Below are 14,911 nucleotides of genomic sequence, written 5' to 3'. Positions count from 1 at the left end.
GCAATGTTCTTCCGACGTCTGATTTCTTTTTAAAAAATGCGTTTCTAAAGTGCATAAACTTTTGGGATTGACTGTATAGCCAATACATCCTTAAATCTTTTTCTAGACTTTATTAAATAGGCAGAACCATGAAATTATTTTCAGCAGTATATTTTTAGTAGCATATCCTCTAATACATACTTATACACGAAAGGGCCAACTTCTTGTAGTTTTGGTTTCTCGTTGTAGTGCAAGAAATTGTCCGCGTTAGTTACATTGAATATGTATACTTTGGTCAGCCGAACCACTCCCGGTTTTTGCCAGTATTGGAAAGCAAGAGAGCCGTTCCATAATCTTAATTGCTAAAAAACGAAAAGTGAACATTACTTAGACGATAATTAAATCTCGCAGCAAGTACGACGCTTATTAATTGTCGTCCGATATAACGAGCATTTTATAAAACATATAAAACATCAATATTCTAGCTGACCTTCGTTAATAATAACTAGATAAAACGTGGACGTAATGTTTATTAAAGAGTCGGTCGTTACAAACAAAATAATGCTTACAAGTGAGAAATTCAGATGAATTTTGTTTAATTTATAAATCGTTGCGAAACGCATTGCAATTGTAAACGTCGGTATGGGAAACATGTAAACAGGAGGATATTTGACGAATCGAGACGTGAGAATACATGCTTTTCATCAATTTTCGTAACCGGAGACAACAGAATTATATAATTAGAGATAACGGAAATCAGTACCTTGAAACAACGTTCACAAACAGACTGGTTTCAAAAATCAGATGCCATAATCGAAAGTCAATATTGTCAGGTGAAATGTGTGAACCATGCGCACGTGTAAGTATAACTCGTTCCGCGAGAAAGTGCAAGGCCGGTCGCGAAAATAGCTTCCGGTTTTTGTTAATGCCAGTGATCCGCGATTTATCTATGTACACTTGTACCGTGCCATTAGACTTAGAAACGTGCATCAAAGAAAATGATTGCCATTCAACGGATGATTAATATCGTTGTTTGATCACAATTTTAATCATATTCTTCACTAGTCACATTGCAGAAGCGGAGCGAAAGCAATCATATGTTATTACTCTATAACATACTTTCACGTCAGAAGGGAACTAATTGACATACTATGTCAAACTCGTCGTAGAAAGATAGTTATACCACTCAATATTGTTAAAAGCAAACAATATGCAAGATTGATTATAAAAACTTGACGTACCTTTAATATAAGATAATCCATCCATGGTAAACTGCTCAAAATGATACCGATCACAAGCGTCAGGATACCAATGATAAGTGCTGATAATCTACCTGTAATACATAACAAAATTACATTTAATTAAATACCTTTGAAATAATTAGCACATATCACAAAATAAATATTAGGTTCCATTAACAGATTCGACTAACGGTTGATTCACCTGGCAATAAAAGTTGTCAAAGAACGTAGTTGAACGTTTCTATATGTATATTTAGACATTATTTCGTAGACTACGAATGGAAGTATCGCGCCAAGTACAGGTACTTACTTTCGTAACACACATTACGTACCGTTTCGTATGTCTAGATTCGTTGATAATGTCGTTTCGTCGTCGGGTATTTTTCTGGCTCTTACGATCGCGCTTGATAAAACTATAACGTCGTTAGCGTCGTTAACAGCGTAAACACATGTTGTAAACGCTGGCAAATTGTTTGAAAAGGACGAGATAAGTGGTAATTTCGTAATTTCACTGTCGCAATCAGAGTGAATAATTAAGATTAAGGCATCGAACATTTTCACGTTTGTAATAATAGAATATTCAGCAAGCTCATTCTGTATACGTTAAATTGATTGTAACTTTCAGGCTTGACTATTCGACCTCACGTAACTACACTATTAAAAGGTCATTATACTTCTGTTAGGTTTCTTTCCAACGACTATTATGAAATTCTCAAGTCACAAAAAGGGACTTCGCGCCTCCCTATAAGCTTGAAGGCATTAAGTCGGTGCGACGGTCTCAGCCTTGACCAAACTGTCCTCAATTATTTGTAACCACCTTTCCAGAAACTGTCTTTGGCCATCCTTACTACGTAACACTCTACCCTTCACCTTTTTCTATCTCTGTTTCTTAATCTCGTTTCGAGATGAATCATGTTCAACGTTCGATCAGGCTTCACCTACGTCTAATTCCAAACGAGTGATTATCTCCGAATTGATTGCTCGCCTTCGAGTGAAATCACGAAATTAAAGACGGATCTTTTAAGCGGAACTGAGGATCTTTTAATCAATATCGTATATAGGATTCAAAAAGTAGGATAGTATGACGAAAGTGGATGATTAGTGGCCATCGATGCAACTTCGCTGACCTTGTGTACTCATTTCGAAGGAACGCTAAAAGATGTTCACCTTACCACAAGATCCATGCTATAAATCATTATACCGGTTTCTTTATAGCTCGTGCTACACTGGTTATTAATCGAGAAAGTACATCGTTGTGAAAATTCTCGTTGCAATATTCGTCCGAACGGGTATATAAAAAATTTGGAATTCTCATTAGGCAATTGTTGCATTAGCTTCCTATATGAAACGCGAGGCAGTGTTGAAAAATAACGTTGGTAGCGAGTTACGGTCTTCACGCACACGATTTATGTTCCTCGGAGTTTATAATTACGTGGAAAAACAGTTACTACAAATTTTATTGACTCGTCGATAACGACTTGGTAAAAGTTTCGAATTGACTCTTGTGGGCTCGAATAGCTAAAAAAAATAAATTATGCATGTACGTATATTTGGATGTATTCTAAATATAGAAAGTCTCAGGAATGTCTATAAGTCTATAATTAAAAAACCAGTGAATGGATGGAACAGGATTTTGACTCGGGATGCTGAGCGTCCTTCGAGTCCCGCCTTCGGGAAATTTCACTTTCGTCTCAAGGACGGGCAACGAAATTCTGCGAAAGCTGTCGCTGCACGATTTATCCCCGTACATTTTTCGTGTTCTTAACGATTTTCATCTCGAGACGAGCATTTAATAACCTTGCGCCTCTCAATATCGGCTCTAATTTATGTGTTGATCGAGACACCATGTCGAGGATAAATATGGTAGATCATGTCAAGGATCGGGGTATTTCTCCTTTTTTTGAATATCTGATGAGATCAATTTGTTGTTCTTGTTAAATTCTTATTTCTCTGTTTTGGACGGAGATGAGGGAAAGAATAATTTAGCAAAAGCTGAAATATGCAAAGGACCTTTTTCTAACAACAGTTCTTCGAATTTTGGAACATGATTAATGCCTGTTTAAAACGCAAATATTTTAAGTCCGTGAGCAAATATATTTTCATTTCACCTAATGGCTCCCATAGAAGTCCGTTAGGATTTTTAACAAGCCGGGATATCATGAAACGTATAATAGTATCTCTGAGTGATTTCAATGCCAGTCGAGACCACGTCGGTTACACGGAGCTCCACTTAATGGAGCTCATTCTTGTTTCGTAATCAAATTTCCTAGGCTACGATACAAGTTCAAGTTGCGAGTTAATGACAGACGAAATGACAATTGGTAAATGCGAAATATAAAATTAGAAAAGGTTTAAGGAGCTCAATCGTCTTTCTAACGAGATGTAGTACACAGTCTTCATTGACCATGAATACTTAGTATCAGTTACAAATGGTGTCAAATGATCCTCCGATCTCTCCTTTCTCAAACGTTTCATCGCTGATCTAACCCGCTGAAGTACGCTTTCCTCATGCGTCCTCGAATGTACCATGAGAACTTGGAGACAGCAAAGATTTGTCGGTCACCGATACCTGCACGTGTTCCCACTCTTACCTTAACCGAACGTTAGAAAGCTTAAGTAACGTTTGCAAAATAGAGATTTCATTTTAAGTCTAATCATCGATCAGGATCAGACACACTTTTGCATATAGTCACGTCCAGCTGTCATTGACAGTCATCGCGTTAATTAAGCAATAATTAAACACTCTAGCTAATGATATTAAACGAATTTGAATAATCTAATCACGATCGGAGTGTGCATAGCAGCCTTTTGATCGAACGCAGATACATTTATAATGTAATTGTGTAATTACTATCGAAACTTTGAACGTAAACAATGATTTAAATTCGTACACGCGGACGAAAGATGATCGTTGAAAGTATTTGTACCAGCCTTAATCGCTTATACATTTTTCATGCGTTTGAACACAAATTAGCTTCTAGTTACATCCGCTGTGTGTACCCAATGCTTAATACTATGCGGCTTTTAACACGTCTGTATACTTTTATGTAAGCTGCCTGATCGTTCCTGGTTAACCGTTTTACGTCTTTCTACCGTCTCGCATCGAACTAACGTTATCCAGGAAAGTAACGCGAAAACCGTTTCAAGATTACTATCGTGAACTTTCAAAAAACTGGCTCGTCGCATAAAGAAACTGAGGATGACCGTGCGTTGCGGAATTCGAAAAACGACACTAAGTCGAATGTAATGGCAACGATCGGCAGAAATTGCTTACGATTAGCACCCAGAACAGCTACGTACGCGTTTTTGTTCAACGATTTCTCGTACGTTTCCTCTAATCTCTGAACTCTGAATCGTCCGTGGTTTTATGATAATTAAAATGATATTTTGTAATTGAACGTTCACCTGTTTCGACAGATGTTACGCAAAATGGAGGAATAACGAGTTCCACACGGGTACATTAAGAAATGCGCCTTAATTTTTTTTCTATCGACACTCGGTTACTGGATTATGTACGTTAATATGAAAATAAAAGTGAACGCGACAGAGTCAAACGGCTGCTCGATGAATTATACATAAGGTGCAAAATGTGGATATTAGAATTAGAGTAAAAAATCAGAATAATGATAAAAACGTAATTGAGTTGACCACTAGTTACGAGACTGGATAAATGCAAATAAATATCGGACGATCGTGTGTACGTACGGCCGCCGTGCGTGCGTTTGCCAGCAATTTTCTGTAACGCTTGTATCAATTATACCGTGCGAGCTCGTCGTATATCATTACCTTTTGATGCAATACGAAGCATTGCTCGGTTTTCATTGATTCATTATAATTACAATAAGGAGCTTCTTCTCACGCGTTCGTCACTCATTGGTACAAGTAGACGCGAGTCAAATACTGAAAGCGGATAAGGGACATTGATCGTTCGATTGCTCGAGACTCTATTTTGATACATTATTCAATCGTCTTTATCCGGTGGAACTAGAACTACTTTTCTAGGTTTCGAAAGAGACGAAAAGAAAAAACGGGTTCTCGTGCAAAGACGAAGGTCTCAGGGTCACTTTGTGTCGAAAGCTGCGACAACTTGCAGTCACCGGACTGTTATTAAGAAAATATGTGAAAGGTTTTAAGTGCACGATGCAACAATTGGGAGAACCGTGTTCTCTAATTTTGTTCCCCGGTTAACAAATCTGGAGCGTTCGTTATGTTCCCAAAGTCCTTGGTTTCTACTGTTTGGTAATACTCCATAGATTCATTTTAACAACGGTTACAGAAAATGAAAGTTGAAAGTACGCTGCGGTGTACAGTAAACTGAGTCTTCTCGCATTCCATGGAAAAATATGTCGTTTGGTCCGGTATTGAAAAAATTCCATCTTGCAGTGCGTACATTCTCAATATCCATTTGGACCATAGACAGGAAGAATATTATGTATTCATAGATTAATGAGCCAAGTTCAAGGGTAGGAATGGCTGACTACCGAAGTAAATTAAGACGTTCACGTTCGGTTTCATTCGAGTCTGTTTTAGTTTGTTACGCGGTTCATTCAAGCGAGAGATATCAGTAGCTAGAACTCATTAGCAGAGCTTACGACAAGCGAAAGACGTACAAGTTATTCATGTTGCTTTCCAGTGACTGGGCAGAACGCCGGTCGCCGGATCGTAAACTTTAAAAGATTATTCATATTTCTCCTATCTGCTGGAGAAGCTGTCGCCCATTACGTCAACGGAGTCAGCGTTCAATTTTACGATTAAGTACGATCATCGTACAAGCCGGGTCGTAACGTTTAATCAATACGTACAGTTTGAATAAGCGATCGCGCAATAATCGCGGAGAATTGAACAATCATTTCGTCGCGTCTTTATTAGCTTCTCGTTTCATGAAAATGCAAATTACGCTTTTTGTCATTTCGTTTCTATTCTGAGGTTCCGACGAGTATCTTCCAAAGATCAAAGAGTACATCGTTTCAAATGAGATATTGTGATATGAATAGAGTCAGTCGTGAAGCTTCGACATTCGTCGCCGACCTCGACATCAGCATTTCCTATAAAAAATCAATCGAAGTACACGTTTTTTCAGCCAGAAGAAGCTGTACGGATAGTCGGCTCAAACGTCGAAATCGATAAATCATCAATGAAACTAGAAATAATCTCTATCGATCGTATAATAAATTTACTATTGAATACTTAATACGAATTTTACGCACTTGCAAACATTTATTTCTCATTAATCGACAAATTATCTCAGTTAGTTGAAAGGAATCGCATACCATTTGTTATTATGATTAACTATAATGTATCACATACTTTTTCACGCTATTTATCGTTCACGGTCTGAATAGCGTAGTTTTGCAATTGTTGTGACGAAATAATTCATTTAAAATGTATATCAATGTAAAATGATATAAATTATTCAGAGACATTCGAAGATAATGAACATTTAACTAAATCATATTAACACGGATTCCTTTCCTATTAATTAAGAACACGTACCGCGTCTCTTTTTCGTTGCCTACCAAATAACATACTTTCGTGTCTACGAGTTACAAATTTTTATTAAACTATCGGTCAATCGTTGAACGCGTTCCATTTCATATTTCTCAATGCTCTCGGATGAAAAAAATTAATTACCAGAGAAATTCGGTGTTGCCAAGGGACGGTGACTCAGGCGAGCGCATCCTGTTTACTATACCCGATTCTCGCTTAAAACATAAGCAGTTTACCGCAAAAGATTGGGAAACAGGTAAGCGCGTAGAAAGTGTTGAAGTTTCAGAGAGAAATAACACGGGTCGCGAAGTTCCTGTAAAACGAATTCGCTCGTATTTCACATTGAATCGTTCCACGTTTCCTGCATCGTAAATTAATCTGCCACGCACTTGCAAATATCTGATCGATAGCGAGAAATGCGATCGTCGATAAGAATTCTCAACGGAAGGTTCTTCATTAGAAATCAATGTCTTCCAGTTTTTCGTTGTCAAAGACACTTCGTTTACTTCGATTCACGCGAGTGAGATTTCAAGTCCAATCATTGACGTGTCCGTTTCTTCAACGTCTTGATCGCTGATATTTTCTCTTCCGTCACGCGCAGGACTTCCGTTTCGTCGTTTCTCTATGATTTATAGATACGAAAGAAAGATTCTTTATCGTCTACTTCCTATATAACATATCATTTTTATAATTATGCCAAAGCGGCCGGATATACAATATCAGTTTTCCACGATTTCTAAAACGAACGTTCTCATCTCGAGTCTTCGCACGCTTGCAACGGTGGTTGAAAAGACCGAAGTCACGCATTGGTTCTACGAGCGGATTATTAATGAACAGAACAGCAAAGTAGTAAACGGGTTGTAACAGAAAGCGTGCGAGGCCATCGGTACTCCAGAGGTTGCACGCAGTTATCTCATCGATGGTTACTTAATGGTCATTGAAATACGTAATATCGAAGACGGAGCCGTTCGACCGGACCAAAAATGTCTGCGTTACGGTGGACCCGTGATTCTTCTCACAGTTTCTCTCTTGGCCGAGAGTGAAAGTGATCTCAAAATTGCCTGACCGCGCATACGCGCGTGTCCCGTTGGCTCTCGATCGTGCGGCGCGGCGACAATATTACTTCTGAACGTTCCGATTCGTGTTCGATCAACGAATACTTGACCCAATCGAATCGAGACTTGAAGAATTTTTTCGTTTTGTGAATGCCGTTGGATAAAATTGTTTGGTCAGGTGCGGTTTTGTAACCCTGACTGGATTCGATTGAAAGGGATCGATTGCCAGAGGAGCTCCGGCGAGTGTCACGGATAAATCGTGAACGTCTTTTTTTCCCGCCGACAGATGTTTTAGCCACCGCGCCGCATGCCGCCGTTCGGTCGACCGAGATTTAGGTCAAACATACATTTCACGGTGCATACGGGCCTTCTCTCGATTGTACGGCCTGATCATGGTCCAGAGAGCACCGTGCCTGCTCTCCTGCGAGGTCTTTTCATGTTTCAGCATTAAACGTTGGATATTTTTCAACGGTTTCAATTAAGTCTTCACGTAACGGCGTCATCAATTCTACTATCCGTCTTTGCTTATCGAAGGGGATAGTACTCTCATCTGTTTCCGTATATCACAATTCTAACGATTTATACTACTTCGTTTATTCGCTTTTTAGAATTGATTTCGACCTCAGTGATTTTATCAGATATCTTAATCGTAACATGAATTGATTTTAGAGGCGAAAGAGATGACAATAGAATTGAACAATGAAATATGATACGAGCAAAGAGAAAGTACGTAATAGGCATTGGACAGTAGAATGTTCCCATACAATATTTCAGAACAGTTAACCGGACTTGAGATATAAGATAAGAATCGCATTAAGAACCGCTTAAAGCCTCTCTCTCTTTCAATGTAGTTCAAAGAATCTCGTAAAAGGAAGCAATTGTGATGTTCAATTAGTTACATCTGTTTTTAATTGATTAAAAAGATGAATCCTCCATAATTACTCAAGGAAGACCGTATCATTGATCGAATTTTTTGCATTCAACTTTAGATTCTTACTCATCCTCCAATTTTATAAATGTTCCTTGATAATACAGGAAATCTTTAATTTACTAACAAACAGGAAATAATTTCCTATTCAAATTTTATCCAATTAAACTTTTCCAGAATGAGTTTTAGACAGGAGAAAGATTTTTTAAAAAAGATTTTCGCAACGTAACGCAGCGTGTGAAACGCGGAAAACGTACGCAGGTGTACGATATTATACCACGGCCGTAAATATTAGGCAACGTCGGACAACATTTTGCAACTCGATTGGAATATTTCGTCGAAAGCATCATTAGCTTACGGATATGAGTGGCCATGACTAACTGTAAAATCGTGGTGTGTATTAAGTCAAGGTAATGTGTAATACTTCGTCATACTCTATGAAACATCGTACTGTACTAGTACCATACAACAACATAAAACAGTTGAAAAATGAATAGAACGAAAGTTCAATTACATCTTTATTGTTATCTTATTTATTCCAACTTGTTCTTCAATTTATAATTACACGTGACTGTTCTGTTCAGAGACAAAAATGACAAGACTGTTAAATGAACTTATCTGAATCTTAAATCAATGCAGATTGTGCTCTCTTTCAATAGTATCTCACTTCGCCTTCGAAATGAGCTGCGTCATTCATAAACAATTAGGCTGGTTCAAAATTAAATCAGTACAAACTCTTATCAATAGTTAATCAATAATTTTCTGAATAGGTCGATTTTATTCTCATTATAAGATTGACTTGATCGTGCTCCAATTGTTCATAAATCATTTCCGATAATATTGGAGAAATGCGTAGCTGAAATCAGCGTAGCGCGCTCGAGATGTACGATTACGCGGGGAAAAACGTGCAAGAATTCCAATAAGTGTAAGATCGAAAGCCACGTTCTTCTGAGTCATTAAACTTTTACTCGCTGCCGCGGATATCTCTATATTTTCATTTAACTGCAATTCACTTCGAGCATAAGAACAAACGTGCATATTAACAGTCGGTCGAATGCCAATATTAAAGATACCTCGATAATGACGAGTAACGTGCTCTAAATGTCAATTTGAGCAGTGAGATGCGAGTTTTTACTTTCCCGGTTATCAAACTAGATGATAAAACAAGATAGTCGTCATCGGAAAGACGCTAGCTTCTAAGAAAGCGAAGCTAAACCCGTTTGCACTTGCCGTGACTGGTACACTCGGCGTTTCTTTAAAACAGATGGTGCAAAGCCAGTGGCAAAAGGGAAAATGCGGCACGCATGCCGATTCAACAATAGCATGTCAACGAGTCGCATCTAATGGCTAACGGCGGTCAGAGTGCAGTAGGCTAGTAGAACGAGCAAGTTGCCCCGCTGTCGTCAGTTGCGCATCATTCCGATTATGCTCAACTATCGCTGGCCTTAACCGGTACACGAACGACTCGCGCCTAGTTATCGCCATTCTCTTTGGGAATTTTCAGTCGAATCGAGAGAAACTCTCTGAGCTCATTGAATCAGAGTCATCGTGGAAAGTTTGAAAAAGCAGAAAGGTTCTGGCGAACTTCGATTACACATTGCCATGCATTTGCATACAGCTGGTTTAACAGTTTCTATATGGTCAAGTATATACTTTTTCTTCTGAACAAACCGATAGTTTGCCAGCCTTAAATGAAAGAGATACGTTTTTAATTGAAATACGATGTTGATTCAGTAAATTGATTTCTAATTAAATTCTCAAATAACTTGAAATTATTCAATAATTTCTGGAATACTGTTTGCTCTCTCGTTGTTTAATCTTCTCATTCACGTGGCTGTGGCGTCATGTGGGAAACGCCAGATAACAGAGTCGTGTACGATACGATTTAAGTTCACGCGAGTGGCGTTGTGCCGTCAGTACGTTCATTGAACGTACGCTTGCTTCGAAAACCAGACAGGCATACCTCCTAATGGAGAAAACAAGAACTTCTTATGATAATTCAAGTTTCTCTGGTGGAGGTAAGAATTTCTTCCTGATTTCGAAGTGGAAACGAGGAAACTCTCTAGTCTGTTATACATCTTCACAGGAAGAACGACTTGCATGCTAATAGTTTCCTTGAAAATTTATTAGAAAATACGAAACACGCGAAGCGAATTCGCTATTAGATTTGAAGAGCGAGAAAATTCGAATCATATTTCTGTTTCTTAATCCGTGGCCACGCTTTCGCACGTTACGACGTTTAGACGTTAATGGTTTCAGACGGTGTGTCGGTGCGTTAAAACGTCGAATCAGGATGTAACAGGGTAGATTGTAAAAGTAAAGCATCGCGGGCTATCTTACCGTGCCTTAGTTTCCCGTTCTTAGATATGAGGAAGGACAGAGGCCTGGGAACCTTGTCCGTGCAGAGGCTGTCGTGCTGATTGGTTCGCGGCCCGAAGAGAGCGTTTCTTCCGACCTTCATGTACTGCTTGCCCATCTTCTTGGGCGACCGGATCCCGAACAAAGACCCTATGAACTTCATCTTGAGGTTCCCGATGAAACTTCACGAAAGGAAATCACAGAAATTTTCTTTTTCCCCCTCGACTCGTTCGACACTGGTATGCGAATCGACTTTGCGATCGCGTACAATGTTTCTCGAGCACAGCGTTATCCTTACAGGATGCGGTATCGGTAGCGAAAGGAGACGAGATCGCGGATGCGATACCACGGTCCGCGATAATTAAGCTAATTGGTCGATTCGTGCTCTGTTTATTTTTTCTCGCGGAGACGCCACCGTTTCGAATTTCGTCACGGTTGATCCACAATGCGTTACGTTCGAGAGGTATGCCTTATCTCACGTCACTTCTCCGAGCATTGTTTCCATGAGCAATCACGATCTGTTCTTAAAACACTGTCAGCGTACATCGTTTCTTGTCTTCCCTCGCGATTCCGATTTTCCTTTCTCGTTTTTGTTCGATTCGCCTCCTTGTCACACTTTTCCAATTACGAGGACACCACTCTCGGTTTTCAAGCTCGACGATCTCCAACGATTTTCGTTTGTTCGCACTCCGTTACGCTTTGCCAGTCGTTTTCTGAAATCAAAACGACAAATTATGATAAATAAAAATTAATAATATTTAAAACCGGCATCGCGGAACAGTTATTAAATTAATAGCATGATAAAGTCAGATATCATCGGATATTTCGTTCCGCTCATTCCTAAAGTTCAATAAATTGATGGATCATGATTTTAAATCGCAATAGACTTAGAGACCTGAAGTCATTCTAAGCGACCGAATACATTTTATTGAACAACCGCAAGCATTATCGAAATTCGGTACGTCCACTTCGTGCAAATAACTATCATTGCGATTCATTCAATTTACCGAATATTAAGATTACAAAATAATGTAAACAGAATATTCGTAGGATTTAGATTTTCTCATACATCATTCCTGAGTCTGGTAATATCAAATGAGATTCAATCATTCACAGAACATTCATAAAATTCGTTCATTTCATAATCCTGTCATTTTTTTATAAAATCATGTAAGTAAAGACACTTAAATATTCGCGAACCGTTGTTTGTCTCGTGAGAAAGCTGAACGATTGTCGAAGTGTAAGTATGGTGGATTAAAACCTGCAAAACCGACGTGCAATTAAATGTTATGAGCGACATAGCGATGCGTCTGCCCATGTAACTTTCATTTAAAAAGAAAAGAGTTGTTTATCCTTTATGTTACATAACTGTGTTGGGCGTCCGCCGATTCTCCTTCGATTACGTCATCACTGTCATCGGGGATTACCCAATTGGCCAGTTGCTTCTTCTGATATTAAAACTGCAATAAATCCCGGGCGCAGTAACAAACATTTCGATCGTCTAAATACGCTGTACAACGTTACAGCTGTGCCTAGTAGGATTTACATAAATTGCTACCGCCAGTAATTCGAACGCCTTCATTTACAATTAATTTCTATATTTTAATCTGAAATTTGTCCAGACACTTCAGTCCGTGATTTATCGTTGAAACGCCAATTAAAAATGTAATTTCATGGTCCGGTCTTCTGAATGAAACGAGATGCATTCGTCAGTCCGTGTTTGAATAGAATTACGTGTTGAGAAACATGAGATAAAGGAGTAACGCGGTGTAAAATTTTACGAGCAAGTAGAACCCCGACAGTGAATGAAAAGTAATTAGCCACGAATATAAGAGTCACGCTAAAGACGTAACAAGCGAGAACTTTGAACCAACAATAGGGGTAGCCAGTTTTTGTACTCTCAACGCACTTGGATTTTCTTTAGAGGAAATACACTCCGAATGGAACGAGTACAACTTCTGTATAGATATAAAAAATGATGGAAAGTAGAAACGGTTCCTACGTGAGAGATGAAAGTTCTTGTTTTCGGCGTGCTCGGTAATAACCGGGTTAAAGGTCGTACGAATGGACGAAATCCCGGGCGAGCAATTTAAAACGGAATTAAAACCCCGCGCGTACTACGAAAACTAGTAGCACTTTCACTACTCGTTAGCACGAGTACTTAGTGTTTACTCACATACGCATCGGTTCCGCATCTGAGAAAGTAAGCAACAAACATTTCTCTCTTTATGATATACAAAATGTCGCATCGTGTTGCATAACTTGATCAAATTTTATCATCGATGAACAATAGACGATTTGAGAAAAATTCTATTCCCTCCTCTCACAGATCCACGAACCTGAGATCCCAAGAATATTACAAAATTGCAAATCGTTAACTTTATATTCATTGCAATTAAAAATAATTATCGGTATATTTATGACACTACCGTGAGCGTTATTTAATTCAGGAATTTTGATGTAACTGTGGACCGAAAATGCCAAATTTTTAGCATGCACACACGAAATATAGAAAGCGGTGATTCGAAAAAAAAATCTGTTAATCGGTTTAGCATACGAATTCCCCGTTTCGAAAGAATTTTGTCTTTTACATCATCTGCATCTTACTGTTTGATGTTCTTTCATTCACGTTTACGTGTTGAACGGACACAAACAGATCTGATGATTCGATTACGATTCATTCATCTCGGGCTCAGATAAGAACACGTAGACGTTCTGAAAATTCCTTTCGTATTATCACGATTGATCGAACACGTGTGAAGACAGACGTGAGGTATTTCAGGAATATGTAACAAATTTTTTACGGGAAACTACTATTACTCCGATCCACTGAAGACAAATAACAGAAAACAATGTCAGTCATTGGAAATAATAGTGCGGAGACTAAAATTACATTTGTAATCAAAAATCAGGTTAATTACAGTGACGATACTGTTTACTTGTACTGTGTAAAAACTAATGAAATGTAGAGAATAAATAGACAGAGGAATGCAATATGATTGGTGTCATTATGCAAAGAAGAAAAGTGGAACTGTTCGTCGACATGCAATGGAACCGTTACATCTCTCAACAGGGACAAGATAATAGTTCTCTAGCCCTGAGAACCGGGGATTCTTTAACCGGAATGCAAGATATTTGACGAATAGTGAATCAAAATTTAAAAAACGTATTCTTCGATTATGAGATTACCAGCTGAATCACTTCCTTACCTTTCAATTAATAATAACAGAAGCGCGTAACACTGACGTACTTTAGCAAAAAGATGAATTTAATTGAACCGAGAAAAAATATTGGAGCAGTTTAAGTATGTATTATGAAACTTCGGGATACGTAATTTACAGACGTGAGACCTTTTGAGCTGTTCACCGGACAGTATGACTGCTGATTCGACAAGAACATGCCGATATCAGCGATTAATCGTTTGATCACCGATATTTTGAGGAATTGATATTCACAATTTATAATTTACCGGAGATTGATAGAATACGAATCTCGGAGCTAAGTATCGGATTACTGTTGTTACATCTGCTATTACACGAAGCGTTATGGACGCGGTCTATCAGCGGCGTCTTAACTTATTCTTTCTTTTAAAATCCATTGCATAAATAGATGCTCGATGTGACACGCGTTACGTTAAGTGCAAAAAGTTGAATTGCCGTCATGACATTGCGCATCAATCGCATATGCAATTTTTTTCAACCGTCGCCGGAACTTCTTTCGTTGAACAATTTCAGTTAAAACTGAATGAACAAAAAACTGAATAAAGTTACATAATACTAATAAGGATACTGTTAATGATATTGATACGATGTAAATGACATTGTGGTCGTTAGAAAAACGAGGATGTCTGATATTAATTGTAA

The 14,911-nt window shown here is 38.5% G+C and overlaps 1 protein-coding gene across 3 annotated transcripts in view; it reads right to left on the bottom strand.

Moving 5' to 3' along the window:
* dsb (scavenger receptor class B member debris buster) overlaps window positions 1-14,911 on the bottom strand; it is a 29,839-nt gene that overhangs the window by 4,704 nt on the left and 10,224 nt on the right. For 2 of the 3 annotated variants that reach the window (XM_026816958.1, XM_018031392.2), the window contains exons 2-4: window positions 11,031-11,761; window positions 1,221-1,312; window positions 181-341 (exon numbers count right to left, since the gene is read on the bottom strand). In XM_026816958.1, coding sequence (XP_026672759.1) covers window positions 181-341; window positions 1,221-1,312; window positions 11,031-11,211 — 434 coding nt within the window. In that variant the 5' untranslated portion in view covers window positions 11,212-11,761. Of the gene's footprint in view, window positions 1-180; window positions 342-1,220; window positions 1,313-11,030; window positions 11,762-14,257; window positions 14,512-14,911 lie in introns of those variants that run through there. The other variant, XM_026816957.1, reaches the window with a different exon arrangement.

This window comes from Ceratina calcarata, unplaced genomic scaffold (genome assembly GCF_001652005.2).
Source record: "Ceratina calcarata isolate Rehan_Ccalc_2016 unplaced genomic scaffold, ASM165200v1 scaffold551.2, whole genome shotgun sequence".
NCBI lineage: Eukaryota > Metazoa > Arthropoda > Insecta > Hymenoptera > Apidae > Ceratina > Ceratina calcarata.
The sequence above is the reverse complement of the archived record's forward strand: the minus strand, read 5'-3'. Positions and strand labels throughout refer to the sequence as shown.